At 45.1% G+C, this 14,241-nt stretch overlaps 1 protein-coding gene across 10 annotated transcripts in view; it reads left to right on the forward strand.

Moving 5' to 3' along the window:
• Nucleotides 1-13,899, forward strand: part of AKAP13 (A-kinase anchoring protein 13) — a 248,043-nt gene extending 234,144 nt beyond the window's left edge. For all 10 annotated transcript variants that reach the window (XM_064366197.1, XM_064366198.1, XM_064366200.1 and 7 more), the window contains 8 exons: nucleotides 144-338; nucleotides 2,900-3,061; nucleotides 3,473-3,543; nucleotides 4,011-4,055; nucleotides 8,283-8,333; nucleotides 9,150-9,599; nucleotides 11,584-11,917; nucleotides 12,979-13,899. In XM_064366197.1, the coding sequence (XP_064222267.1) occupies nucleotides 144-338; nucleotides 2,900-3,061; nucleotides 3,473-3,543; nucleotides 4,011-4,055; nucleotides 8,283-8,333; nucleotides 9,150-9,599; nucleotides 11,584-11,917; nucleotides 12,979-13,028 (1,358 nt within the window). In that variant the 3' untranslated portion in view covers nucleotides 13,029-13,899. The remainder of the gene's footprint in view (nucleotides 1-143; nucleotides 339-2,899; nucleotides 3,062-3,472; nucleotides 3,544-4,010; nucleotides 4,056-8,282; nucleotides 8,334-9,149; nucleotides 9,600-11,583; nucleotides 11,918-12,978) is intronic.
• Nucleotides 13,900-14,241: the final 342 nt, after the last annotated feature.

A 14,241-nucleotide genomic window follows, 5' to 3' on the forward strand; every position in this document is an offset into this window, starting at 1 on the left:
CATGGTGAAAAAGACAGGGCAATGGGCAGGGAGGGTGTCCTATCTTGTCCCTTCCTGTAAGTTACCACAAGGTGGTGCTCGTGTCTTACTTATCTTGTAATACTAAACCAATCAAATCACAGATGATTTTCTCCGTCCTGCAGAACAACTTCAACAGAAGGACCAACAAATCCTACTCTTGTTGGAGGAGAAGGAGATGATTTTCCGGGACATGACTGAGTGCAGCACTCCCTTGCCAGAGGATTGCTCCCCAACACAGAGCCCTAGAGTTCTCTTCCGCTCCAACACAGAGGAGGCTCTCAAAGGAGGACCTCTAATGAAAAGTGCAATAAATGAAGGTAATTAATATTCAGCATTGCCCCCTCTTCATCTCCTCCCAGAGTGGTTTCACATTAATATTACCTGCCGGTTTTTACTTTTTTACTTTAAAATAAAGCACAAATGCAGAAAATTACCCATACCAAGTATTACACTGTAGTAAATTATTATCAGGTGAATATCTTTTTAACCACTACCCACATCAAGAAATTAAATGTGCCCATACACCCTGAAGCCCCTCCCTCCATGTGCCCTGTCCCATCACAGGTCCCTCCCTCCAAAATGAGCAGTTTTTCTAACTTTTTTAAATTAATCACTTATATTTCTCACTTATATTTCTCATTTTTTTTTTTGAGACAGGATTTTGCTGCTCTGTTGCCCAGTCTGGAATGCTGTGGTGTGATCTCGGCTCACTGCAGCCTCCACCTCCTGAGTTCAAGTGGTTCTCCTGCCTCAGCCTCCCAAGCAGCTGGGACTACAGGTGTGCACCACCACACCCAGCTAATTTTTGTATTTTTCATAGAGATGGGGTTTCACCATGTTGGCCAGGCTGGTCTCCAACTCCAGACCTCAAGTGATCCACCCACCTCAAGTGCTGGGATTACAGGCATGAGCCACCGCACCCGGCCTGCTTATGTTTTTTTATATGCATCTTAAAATTTGTGTGTGTGTGTGTGTGTGTGTGTGTGTGTGTGTGTGTGTGTTGGGAGTTTCACTCTTGTTGCCCAGACTGGAGTGCAATGGTGCAATGTTGGCTCACTGTAACCTTCACCTCCCAGGTTCAAGCCATTCTTCTGCCTCAGCCTCCCAAGTAGCTGGGATTACAGGCACCTGCTACCATGCTTGGCTAATTTTTTGTATTTTTAGTAGAAACAGCATTTCACTATGTTGGCCAGGGTGGTCTTGAACTCCTGATCTGCCCGCCTTGGCCTCCCAAAGTCCTGGGATTACAGGTGTGAGCCACAGCTCCCGGCTACCCAAAGGATTTTTTTTCTAAGTACAAGTAGTTTTAAAGAATATTCCTTGGTTTCTGTTACCCTAGGTTGATGCTCTTAGGTTCACAGTGTTCTGTTTTCATAGGTGGTTACAAATTTTTCAGATTTCAGGAAATTATTCTTGAATTACAATTTGTAGTATTTTCCCTATTGCCTTTGCGTTGGTTTTCTTCAAGAACTCCATTTATCCTTATGTTGGACCTAGTCTGTCTTCAGTATTTGTCACTTTGTTTTAATACTTTTGATCTCTTCGCCTTTTTAATGTTTAAATGGTCTTCCTTTCACCTGCTTTTTTCTTAAGTCATTTGCTGCTGGGTTAATTGCTCTTATGTTCTAGTTTAGTTTTCATTTCTATAATGATGTGTTTTTCTTTTGATTATAGTTTTGCCATTTCATTTCTGTGTTTTCTAATTCTGACGTAAGTTCTTTCATGTCTTTTGTCATTTTCTTAATGTGTTTTGCTCACTTATTTTATGGACATGTTTTTCTGATGTGCTTTTATTATCTGTAGAGAAGTTAGACCCTGTGTTCTCTCCACCATCACTCCCTGTTTTTAACTTTATATGGGATTTGACTTCAGTATTTTCTATTTCTCATTTTTATGTGAAATTAGTGTCTTAAGTTTATAGGTTCAGATAACTTTTCTCACAGCATAGGACTCGTCTATCATTTTTATGTGTTTTTTTTTTTAATATGGCTTGTCTTAATCAGATTTCCTGCTGTTGGTCCCCTCCCTTGTTGCAGCTGGCCCTTCTTTATCTCTTTTCTTTTCTCCCGCTCAACTTTTATTCCTTTTTCTCCTCTTTCTTCTTTCTGTGAGCCACACCCTAGAAAAGAACCCTAGTGGGCCAGAGTTGAGATGCAAATTCTTTTTTTTTTTTAAGACATATTCTCGCTCTATCGCCAGGCCGGAGTGCAGTGGCGCGATCCCGGCTCACTGCAACTTCCGTTTTCTGGTTTCAAGCAATTCTCCTGCCTCAGCCTCCCGAGTAGCTGGGACTACAGGCATGCACCACCACGCCCGGCTAATTTTTTGTACTTTTTAGTAGAGATGGTGTTTCACCATGTTGGCCAGGATGGTCTCGATCTCTTGACCTCGTGATCCGCCAGCCTCGGCCTCCCAAAGTGCTGGGATTACAGGCGTCAGCCACCACGCCCGGCCAAGATGCAAATTCTTAGACTACTCTAGCCCCATGAACTCACTTCATATTGGCAAAGGCAAAATTCCTGACTTTTTACTTGCTGTTCTGAAATCAGTTCATCTTACTTTTCAGGGAATATCTTCTGACTGCTTGGGATATGATTCCAGAAGCCATGCCACTTCTAGTAAATTACTCTGCCTTCCGTGTACACTTTGAAACTTCCTAGGTCTCTTGTATACAAAGTGGAAGGTCTCATCTCTAAATTTCTGGTAGAATCCAACTAAAACACATACCCTGAACTGAGACCTTTCTGAGCAAAGGAACTCACCCAGTCACTCATTGGAACTTTTCAGTCATGTTCCTTGTGCATATCATGTATACTATGAACTTGGTTTTTCCTCATTAAAGATAAGATGTCAGTTTTGCATGTTTCTTTTTTTCCAGTGGAGATCCTTCAAGGTCTGGTGAGTGGAAGTCTGGGAGGCACACTTGCGCAGACTGTCAGCAGCCCAGTTGAGCAAGAAGGCGTGGTCGGTCCTGTTTCCCTGCCCCGGAGAGCAGAGACCTTTGGAGGATTTGACAGCCATCAGATGAATGCTTCAAAAGGTAAATGATGTGAAGTCGTGAGCTTTTATAGGCAATCCTTGACTGTCCCACACAACTAAAAATGACTTGTATTTATCAGCTACAGCTCCACTTCCATTCAATCAGTAAATTCCTTAGTGAGATCTTAAGACACTCATTATGAGTCTGTCAGATGAAATTCATTTTGAGTAACAAAAAAGATTTTCCTACGATCTTAGCTGAAAGAGTAGTGTAATACTTGTTCCTGCTTTCAGTTCTTCTGCATCAGTGAAATTATTAATAATCACTTAGCTGCCACCAAGCAGCTCCCCCTTTTTGGGGCCATCAGTAGGATTCAGAAATATTACATCCCTAAGATACCTATATTGTATTCTTTCCTCGGCTAGTCTGTTTCACAGCTTAAAAAAAAAAAAAAACCTATTTTTTGTTTAGGAGGCGAGAAGGAAGAAGGAGATGACGGCCAAGATCTTAGGAGAACGGAATCAGATAGTGGCCTTAAAAAGGTATTTCTCTTTGAAACATACTAGGACCCTCCTTGGCATTTCCCTCTGAATTCATAACCTTTGATGTTATTTCACTTTGATCGTGTTTTGGATGCCCGAATTGCTGCTTTTGATAAAATTATTTTCAGGGAAAAATCATTTTTAAAACAAATAGTACAGTTAAGAGTCCCACATTATTGGCTGTTGGGCCTCACTGGCTTAGCACAGTGTGTTTATGTTTATAACTCTGCCATGGTCCTAGCAGGACCAGTTTCATTAGGAGGTTTGTTTCAGATGCTCCAAACCAACCTCACCTCTTGACGAGACATCAGTGATAAATAGTTCAACCTTAAATTTTCTCTACCTTGTGAGAGGCTGTGGTAGAAAAGAATGAAGATGGAAAGCTACAGCCTAACACAGAAACATATTGAATGTTATTTTTGCATCAAGATCTTCATTTTTTTATATGCATCTTTTTTGTTTCATAGGGTGGAAATGGTAACCTGGTATTTATGCTTAAAAGAAACAGTGAGGTAAGGACATTATGAGCTATTTAAGAAAATATGTGTTGGTTATCATTGTCAGGTTAGGAATATTCTTTTTTCCTTTTTTTTTCTTGACTTACAAAGAGGCTGACTCCTGGCTGTAATCTGTACATGTAAACAATACAGTTGTCAGTTTCCTTGACCTTTCCCTTTTCTTTGGTCCTGGGGCAGCCCCTTGGAATTTTGCCAGTTAGAGAATTGCCTACTAAGATCTAAGATAGCCTCTGATTCTCTGTCCTTAAGAAAGCCTCTTGCTTTCTTGGGGTTTTGGTTTTTTTTTTTTTGAGATGGGGTCTCACTCTGTCGCCCAGGCTAGAGTGCGGTGGCGCAACTTCAGCTCAGTGCAGCCTCTACCTCCCAGGCTCAAGCAATCCTCCAGAGTAACTGGGACTATAGGCATGCATGTCACCATGCCCAGCTAATTTTTGTATTTTATGTAGAGACAGGGTTTCACCATGTTATCCAGGCTGGTCTCAAACTCCTTGACACAAGCAGTCCACCTGCCTCAGCCTCCCAAAGTGCCGGTGCTGGGATGACAGACATGAGCCACACCTGGCACTTCTTGCTTTTAGTCAGCTTTCTCTATTTAGAGAGGGCCCCCTTGTGAATCCTTCTTGGCGGTTTCCTTTGGTCTAAGCACACTGAGTGGAATTCATGGCAGCCTCATCTCTATCACAAACCCGATACCAAAAGCCATAGATCTGGAACATGGGCATTTAACTTGTGGGTAATTTGACAAGTAATTGCTTATCCTTCAAGTACTCAAGTTATTTCTTCTTCTTTCTTCTTCTTTCTTCTTCTTCTTTTCATTCTCCTTCTCCCTTCTTCCTTCTTTGTCCTTCTTCCTTCTTCTTCTTCGACAGAGCTTTTTGCTTTTGTTGCCCAGGCTGGAGTGCAATGGCACGATCTTGGCTCACCACAATCTCCACCTTCTGGGTTCAAGTGATTCTCCTGCCTTGGCTTCCCGAGTCGCTGGGATTACAGGCACGCACCACCACGTCTGGCTAATTTTTGCATTTTTAGTAGAGACGGGGTTTCTCCATGTTGGTCAGATTGCTCTTGAACTCCCGACCTCAGGTAATCTGCCTGTCTCAGCCTCCCAAAGTGCTGGGATTACAGGCATGAGCCACCATGCCTGGCCGTATCATCTTCGAGTATTGCTTTAGACTTAATATGTGTTTTCATATGTGAAGTAGTGTTGGTGTCCTTCTAGAAGGATGGCCATTCCCCACCCCGCAGTGACTCCTTGTTGTGACATAAGTCTTCAGATTACTGCCATCTCCAAAATTAATTCTGAGTATTTGACTTTTTTTTTTTTTTTTTTTTTTTTTTGAGACGGAGTTTTGCTCTTGTTACCCAGGCTGGAGTGCAATGGCGCGATCTCGGCTCACTGCAACCTCCGCCTCCTGGATTCAGGCAATTCTCCTGTCTCAGCCTCCTGAGTAGCTGGGATTACAGGCACGCACCACCGTGCCCAGCTAATTTTTTGTATTTTTAGTAGAGACGGGGTTTCACCATGTTAACCGGGATGGTCTCGATCTCTTGACCTCGTGATCCACCCGCCTCGGCCTCCCAAAGTGCTGGGATTACAGGCTTGAGCCACCGCGCCCGGCCTGTATTTGACTTTTAAGCAAGCTAGAATCTGGGTATACTTCTCAAGGATGTTGATTGTGTTTCTTCTTTTTCTTGTTTTTAACATAGTATCTTAAATCTCCAAGGAATTTCATTTTGAAATTTTAAATTAAGGGGAATCTTTTTTCCCCCTAAAATACAGAAGGATATGTTTTATATTTGTTGCCACAAAAGTCTAAATACAGTGGAGTCCTGAAGGAATCCTTCAGCGTGCTTATCTTTAAATGACAAGCCTGAGCTTATGGAAGCTGCTTTCGTGAGCCACTGCGCCCAGCCTTGATTTTTCTTTATGGCCACTTTCCCCCCTATATTTAATGAGAAGAATCAGGGTAAGAAAATAGTACAAGACCTGTTTGTTTCTCAGACATTCCAGTATGGATTAGACACTATAAATGCTTAGCTAGAGTCAGCAGGTTCTTCTGTTGCTTCTCTCTGTTTATTAAGAATAAAATAAGGGCGGGGGCTGGGCGTGGTGGCTCATGCCTGTAATCCCAGCACTTTGGGAGGCCAAAAGTGGGTGGATCACCTGAGTTCAGGAGTTCAAGACCAGGCTGGCCAAAGTGGTGAAACTCAGTCTCTACTAAAAATACAAAAAATTAGCCAGACATGGTAGTGGACGTCTGTAATCCTAGCTACTCAGGAGGCTGAGGCAGGAGAATCGCTTGAACCTGGGAGGAGGCTGAGGCAGGAGAATCGCTTGAACCCGGGAGGAGGCTGAGGCAGGAGAATCGCCTGAACCCGGGAGGCAGAGATTGCAGTGCTGAGATTGTGCCACTGCACTCCAGCCTGGGCAACAAGAGCAAAACTCCATCTCAAAAAAAAAAGAATGAGTGTAAAAAATTTTCTCAGAAGAGCTAAGCCTGGTAATTAATATTTTTGTGTTTTGTTTTTAAATGATTTAAGTATTCTAAAAGGAATACATGTTCATGATAGTTAAATGTTTGGTGTTTATATTTCCAGCCTTGTGCATAACATCCCTGAGTTGTATATGTGTGAATAGTATAAAAATAGTTTGGCGGGGTGCGGTGGCTCATGACTGTAATCCCAGCACTTTGGGAGGCCACGGTAGGCGGATCACTTGAGATCTGGAGTTCAAGAGCAGCCTGGCCAACATGGTGAAACCCCATCTCTACTAAAAATACAAAAAATTAGCTGGGTGTGGTGGCGCACACCTGTAATTCCAGCTACTCGGGAGGCTGAGGCAGGAGAATCACTTGAACTCGGGAGGCAGAAGTTGCTGTGAGCAGAGATCACACCACTGCACTATAGCCTGGGCAACAAGAGTGAAACTCCATCTCAAAAAAAATAGTTTTACATAGTTTGTATCAGTTCTTCCTAGAGCTTCATATCTTGCTTTTTTTCCTCTTAATATGCATTAAAAGTATTTCCCAAGGCATATTTTTACAAAGCATGCTGTTGCATAGCATCATATTATTGTAAACCATAGTTTACTTAATCTTTCTGATAGTTAACTGTTTTTTCTACTTTTTGCTTTTAAAGCGGTGAGCCAAGAACATCTTTATACATGCCTTGTTTTTTGCATAGCTCTCTGATTATTTCCTGAACATGCCAAATTGCTATTGAAAGGAGGTTATGCAGTGCTTGGCCCTACTCATCAGACATACAAGTGCCCATTTTCATCTTTTACCAACATTGAGTGTTACTATTTTTATTAAGTTTTTATTAGTTTGATAAGTTTGGGTCATTTATTTTATTTCAAATTAGGTTGAGTCATTTTAATATGTTATGCTTATTGGCCATTTGTATTTCTTCTGTAAATTGCTAGTTTGTGTTCCTGGCTTAATTTTCTACTAGGGTATTTTTTTTTTCATAATGTTCTGTGAGAGCCTTTTTTAAATCAAAGATTTTTCCATCTGAATTTCTATTCGTTTGTTCTTTGCCTTTTAATTTTATTTTTACTTTTTTACATAGAATTTTTGAAAAAAAGTCATGTGGTTTCCTCTGTGTTTGCAAAGCCTTCCCTGTTTCAAGATTAGAAAACGTTCTGTTTCCTTCAGCTCTTTTTTGTTGGTTTGTTTTTTGGAAATAGGACCTCGCTGTCTTGCCCTGGCTAGACATGAATACGGTTTATTTTTTACCTTTAATATTTTCAGATATTTGAACCTTTTTTTTTTTTTTAATGTTAGCTAAGGTCTCAAGTTTTTTCAGAAATTTAGCCAATTTTCTCAGAACAATTAATTGAATATTCTTTTCTTTCCATTGATTTGAAATGCTACTCATATGCTAAATTGTTAATGGGTAGTTTCTGGAATTTCTGTTCTGTTGCATTGATATGTATGCTGTCTGTATTCTAGACATTTTAAGTAATGGAAGCTTTCTCATACGTTTTAACTTGTGCTGATATTCCTCCTGCACATGGGTCACTGGGTTCGGTCTTTTGTTTTTCTTGGCTGCTGGTACTCACTTATTTTCCTTGGTGCTTTCAATATGAAAATACTACATAAAGATACAGGCATTTAGTTGTATCTCACAGCAGCCATCTTACCAGATAAACATTAGCGTGATGGATTCTGAGATTCATAAAGTCCTGAAATAAATATTTCCATTTTGTTCCTTTGGCAGCAAGTTGTCCAGAGCATTGTTCATCTCCACGAGCTCCTCAGCACTCTGCAGGTGCGTGGCTGCGTCTCCCATCCCTGCATGTATTTGTGTAGAGGACAGCAGCGTGGGGCTGCTGTTGACTTGGATCTTTGAGGTCTGTAGGCTGTTTATGGGTAAATGGCGCCCTCAGTCTAGAGAAGACTGGCTCTCACGGTGACAAAGTTACAGAATGCAGTGGGTAGAGTATCATCACCCTTCTGGGAGTACAATTAGCGAAGAGCTGGTGGGCCTTAGGCATGGTTTGATAACCTTGCTACAAAGCACGTCATGTGCTAACATGCGTTTGGAATATTATTTCACTTTAGAAAGCCGTTAGTATAAGTTTCTATATTTTGTGTCTCTGTGTGGTTTTTGAATAGAGTGGCCTTCCTAAAACAACCACTGTTTGAGACTTCCCAGGAACATCCTCAAATTCTCACTTCCTTTCTGGAAGATCTAACCTATCTCGTTCCTACTTTCTCCCACTTCCAACACACACACACACACACACACACACACACACACACTATACACCCACCACACACCTACACACCCACCACACACACACACACACCACACACACACTACCCTGGGTAATACCAGTGACTGCAGCCAGCATTTGAGACTAGATTTGACAAAAACCTGTAAGTTCCTGCACCTTTGATGTTCCTGTATGCTAACTGCCTACAGTTATCCTGGAGCATTTTTATTAGATGGGCTTGAAAAGTGAGGGGAGAGTCCTGGTCCATCATAGTGCCTGGTGTCCCCTGCTGTGGGGTCAGGAGGGATCCAGAAGTTGGCTGTCTCCCTGGCCAGAGCTGCAGGGCTCTCCTCTGTGTGCCTCCTCAGGGCGTGGTGCTGCAGCAGGACAGCTACATTGAGGACCAGAAGCTGGTGCTAAGCGAGAGGGCGCTCACCCGCAGCTTGTCCCGCCCGAGCTCCCTCATTGAGCAGGAGAAGCAGCGCAGCCTGGAGAAGCAGCGCCAGGACCTGGCCAACCTGCAGAAGCAGCAAGCCCAGTACCTCGAGGAGAAGCGCAGGCGTGAGCGCGAGTGGGAAGCTCGTGAGAGGGAGCTGCGGGAGCGGGAGGCCCTGCTGGCCCAGCGCGAGGAGAAGGTGCAGCAGGGGCAGCAGGACCTGGAAAAGGAGCGGGAGGAGCTCCAGCAGAAGAAGGGCACATACCAGTATGACCTGGAGCGACTGCGTGCTGCCCAGAAACAGCTCGAGAGGGAGCAGGAGCAGCTGCGCCGGGAGGCAGAGCGGCTCGGCCAGAGGCAGGCGGAACGGGACCTGTGTCAGGTAATGGGACTCACTGCCGAAGGCAACCTAATGATGAGACTGATTTAAGACCCCCTGTGTATTAAGCACCCTAAGAAAGTAAGCAGAGATACAGAACCTGTTTTTGGCCAGGTTCAGTAACTCATACCTGTGTTCTCAGCACTTTAGGAGGCTGAGGTGGGAGGGTAACTTGACACCAGCCTTGGACAACACAGGGAGACTCTGTCTCCGGGGGGAAAAAAACCCAAAAAAACCTGTTTTTAAGAATCTTTTTAGCTGGGCATGGTGCCTCATGCCTGTAATCTCAGTACTTTGTGAGGTCAAGGCACATGGATCACTTGAGGCCAGGAGTTCGAGACCAGCCTGGACAACATGGCAAAACTTCGTCTCTACTAAAAATACAAAAATTAGCTGGGTGTGGTGGCACCCACCTGTAATCCCAGGTACTGGGAAGTCTGAGGCAGGAGCATTGCTTGAACCTGGGAGGTGGAGGTTGCAGTGAGCTGAGATTGTGCTTCTGCTCTCCAGCCTGGGTGACAGAGCGAGACTCTGTCTCAAAAAAAAAAAAATCTTTGTTTTACCCTGAAAGAGAGGCAGAGGAAGAAAGTCTTTTTCTGCTTTTCGCAACTCTTTAAGAGGCTGAGGAAGAGAATGGAAATGGCGGGGTGTTCTGGCCAGGGCCGTGGTGGATATTTGGAGCTGGCACTTCTCTCAGCTAGAGGAGCCTCAGTGTATCTGAGAAAATGGCAGTCAGCCACCAGGATTTTAGGAGCAGCCCCACTGCTCTGTGCCACATGAGAAATCAGGCATGGCCCCACCCTGAAGGAACTTGTAGCTTAATGGAGAAGCACAGCAAGAATCAAAGAGCCCCAGAACACATGGTGCCTATGGTCATGAGCCAGCAGGAAGTGGCTCTCATGCCAGAGTCGCTGAAATAACCCATGTGGTAGGGTCGGTGGGAGTCAGTTACAGAGGGAAGCGCCCATCCCAGCAAGTAGGGGAGGCGGCCACTCCCCTTGTGGACAGATGACGATACTCTTGCTTGGGGATATTGAGAAAGCTGCACTCTGCATACTTCCTGATTTGCCTCTCTACGGCTGATGAAGCCTTTCTCTCTCTATAGCTGCTGCTGATATGGGAAGGCTTTCAGTTACTCAGCACACTCACTCCTGAGTTTATTTCGGTGATATTCCTTGGTTATTCAGAAACATGGATGCTTGTGGCAGATGGAGAGCCCGGGTGTACACAGATCTGCCCGTGTTTTGAAATGCATATCATGTTGCCATTTGTTTGATTGATTGACCTTGGACCATGAAAGAAAATTATACCGACATCTTCTAGAGTGGGGGCAGGTGTAGCTTTCTGCAGAGGCTGCCAAATATATGGTGGGGAGCAGCAAATGCCATGTGTTGCTTTTTATGACATAAGGATGGATTCTACCCCCATCCCAATGAAATCATCAGAGCTTTGACAAAGGAAGGTTCCCAGGCAACTAAGAGAAACCAGATTACATGATCCTCTTGATCTTTGTTTAACCTTTGGCTAGGATTCTTGGTGTCAGCTCGGCTTTTCCACTTATCCTCCAACGTAAACAGGCTTCTGTAGTCCCTTTGCCCTAAAATAATTATCTGCATCCCTGTGTAGAGCAGTTTTAAGTAGCTCTCATTTCTTCAAGGAATGGGAATTCTTTTCTAAGTCGCCCCATCAAAGGTACTATCGGTTTTTTATGACACCAGCGTTTATGTTTGTAATAAAAGTCTTAACGGTATTGAAGTCGGTATTTTTAACATATTTATAGATGTTACTTGGGGGAGGGCAGCTAATGGAAGTGAGAAGTTCTGAACCTTTGAGTTCTATGCAGTCTGCAGAAGTGATCTCTGTAGAGTTGACAGAGGCGGGTAAGCACCCAGCCAGCACACCCAGTTGAATCAGACAGGATTTACTGAATGGGCATCGGGGCGCCGACGGTCTCCGAGTGAAAACCCCTTCTCTTGAATATATACAGGTTTCACATCCACATACCAAGCTGATGAGGATCCCGTCGTTCTTCCCCAGTGCTGAGGAGCCTCCCTCACCGTCTGCACCTTCCATAGCCAAATCAGGGTCATTGGACTCAGAACTTTCAGTGTCCCCAAAAAGGAACAGCATCTCTCGGACACACAAAGATAAGGGGCCTTTTCACATACTGAGTTCAACCAGTCAGACAAACAAAGGATCAGAAGGACAGAGCCAGGCCCTTGCGTCCACCTCTGCCTCTACCCGCCTGTTTGGATTAGCTAAGCCAAAGGAAAGGAAGGAGAAAAAAAAGAAGAACAAAACCAGCCGCTCTCAGCCCGGTGGTGAGTCACCCACACCTGCTCTCCCTGTGGCCACGGTGTCTGCATTCTGAGAGAAGGCAGATTTTAGCGGCACAGGGCGGGGTTGAAAAGGGTACAGTTCAGATGCGCAGAAGCCAAGCTGCCATCCTTCTCACCAGCTCCACTTGCTAAGAGTGTTCATCAGAGAGCGTTAACCCACTCTGGCCGGGGGCGGTGGCTCACGCCTGTCATCCCAGCACTTTGGGAGGCTGAGGTGGGCAGATCATGAGGTCAGGAGTTCAAGACAGCCTGGCCAATGTGGTGAAACCCCGTCTCTACTACAAATAAAAAAATCAGCTGGGCGTGGTGTTATGCACCTGCAGTCCCAGCTACTTGGGAGTCTGAGGCAGGAGAATCCCTTGAACCTGGGAAGTGGAGGTTGTAGTGAGTGGAGATTGAGCCACTGCACTCCAGCCTAGGGGACAGAGCAAGAGTGTGTCTCAGAAAACAAAACTCCATTCTGTGTGGCATATGTGTAAAAGCAGAGAGCATGGGTTTTGGAGCTCACCTCTGAATGAAGTCATTCAAGTCCTCCTCGCTTTTCTCAGCCTAGTCATTGATAACAGCTAGCACTTGATGCTTTAACCCTCACGTGACTGCATGAAGTTGGCGCTGCTAACCCCAAGAGAAATGAGGAAACTGAAGCTCACAGAGTTTAACTAACATTGCCAGTGGCCACAGAGCCTGTGGTTGAATTACACTAGATGCCTCCCGGTTCATGTGCCACTTTCCCCCGAACCCTTCTCTTCAGGATTGATCTCTCCTTTCTATGTGGGAGGTTAAAGAAAAAAAATTTACATTTTTCAGGCCTCTTTATAAATTCTAGTGCTTATGTCAAAGTTAAAGGGCACATTAGACAGGGAAGGATAGCACTAAGAACCTTGTTAACCAAATTCCTTCAGAAACCCCAGTGTGCAGAAACTTAATTGCCCACAAGCCCCCGTCACCTATTTGCATTACAGAAGACTTTGGGTTGGGGAGGAAGTTCAATGAAAGGAGCAGTTTTTCTGAATTTTCTTCATTATTCTTTTTCACTTTTTCAGATGGTCCCACATCAGAAGTATCAGCAGAGGGTGAAGAGATCTTCTGCTGACCCTCCTCTCTGCTGAGGCAGCTGCCTCCTGGTCCTGGCCAGCCCACCTCTCCTGCTGTCCCTGCGTGCACAAGTCTCTTACACTGGACGCCCACTGCTCCTCAGCGTCCAGTCATCCTGGGTGGCCCCAGGCCCTGGACAAGAAGGAACAGATGATCTGAGTGTCAGGGTGGGGAAGGAGGCCCGGACTCTGCTTCGGCCGTGATTTGTGACCGCCCAGGACTCTCAGGTTGGGCTGGCCCTACTCAGGATGACACTGAAAGTAGTGGCTCGTAAGTACAGGTGATGGTTTTGGACACGTCAGGAATTCCTAAAGACTGAAAGAGCATTTCCAAATAAGGTCTGGAACTCTGACTGCCTTTAATTTGGGGTAACACAAAACCACACAGCAGGTGTTCCAGACCTGACCTGTGTCCGCACCCGGGACCTGTCTGCATACACACGGGGGGAGGGCCACAAGAGGGCAGGTCTGCACCAGCCGTCTGGTCAGCTTAGCTCAGCACGAGGGCAGTGCCTGGACTCACCCAGAGCTCCTGCACATCAGTACTTCATCCAGTAATCCTATGAGATTGGTTTCCCTCTAAGCCCACCCCGTGCACATATCACCCCTGTTTTGCATGTATTTCTCATTTCTGGGATGACAGACATTTGTGGAACAGTGAGAGAAGGCTTGATGTGTATAAAACGTGGTCTGCACCACCTTGATCTCGGTGTTTCGGGCACTAAAGCAACAAAAAAACCCGTAGTATCAAATCCAGAAGAAATACGCTGGTTTTCCAGGATGTTGACCCACATGTTTTGGCCACAGATTAAAGTGAAGAGGCCTAGTCACCATTATCCCTGCAGCATGACATTTTCGTTGTCACCACCCTGAAGAGGCCACGGCCTCCTGGCTGTGATCCTGAGCCCCCATCGTAGCTCTCTGAGATAGCAGCCGCCAGGCCCTTGCTGGGTGAGGGCACGCCCTGTAGGCACACCACCGCCAGGGGTCAGCCTCCCACCCAGGCCAGGCAGAAGCTGTGCTCTGGAGCCAGGACAGCTGGCTGAGAAGTGGGTTCAGGTGAAGGGTTAAGCCGTGTGTAGCAGGTCCTGCTAGTACAGACCTGGAGAGGAGCTGGTCTGGGGGGCGTGGTTGTGAAAGTGCCCTTTTTATGTTAGGAGGCCTTGGCAAAATTGGATTTCTTCAAAAATGTTTTCAATCTAAAGGTCTGTT

This window comes from Aotus nancymaae, unplaced genomic scaffold (assembly GCF_030222135.1).
Source record: "Aotus nancymaae isolate 86718 unplaced genomic scaffold, 86718_ANA_hifiasm-v0.15.2.pri h1tg000064l_0, whole genome shotgun sequence".
Lineage (NCBI taxonomy): Eukaryota > Metazoa > Chordata > Mammalia > Primates > Aotidae > Aotus > Aotus nancymaae.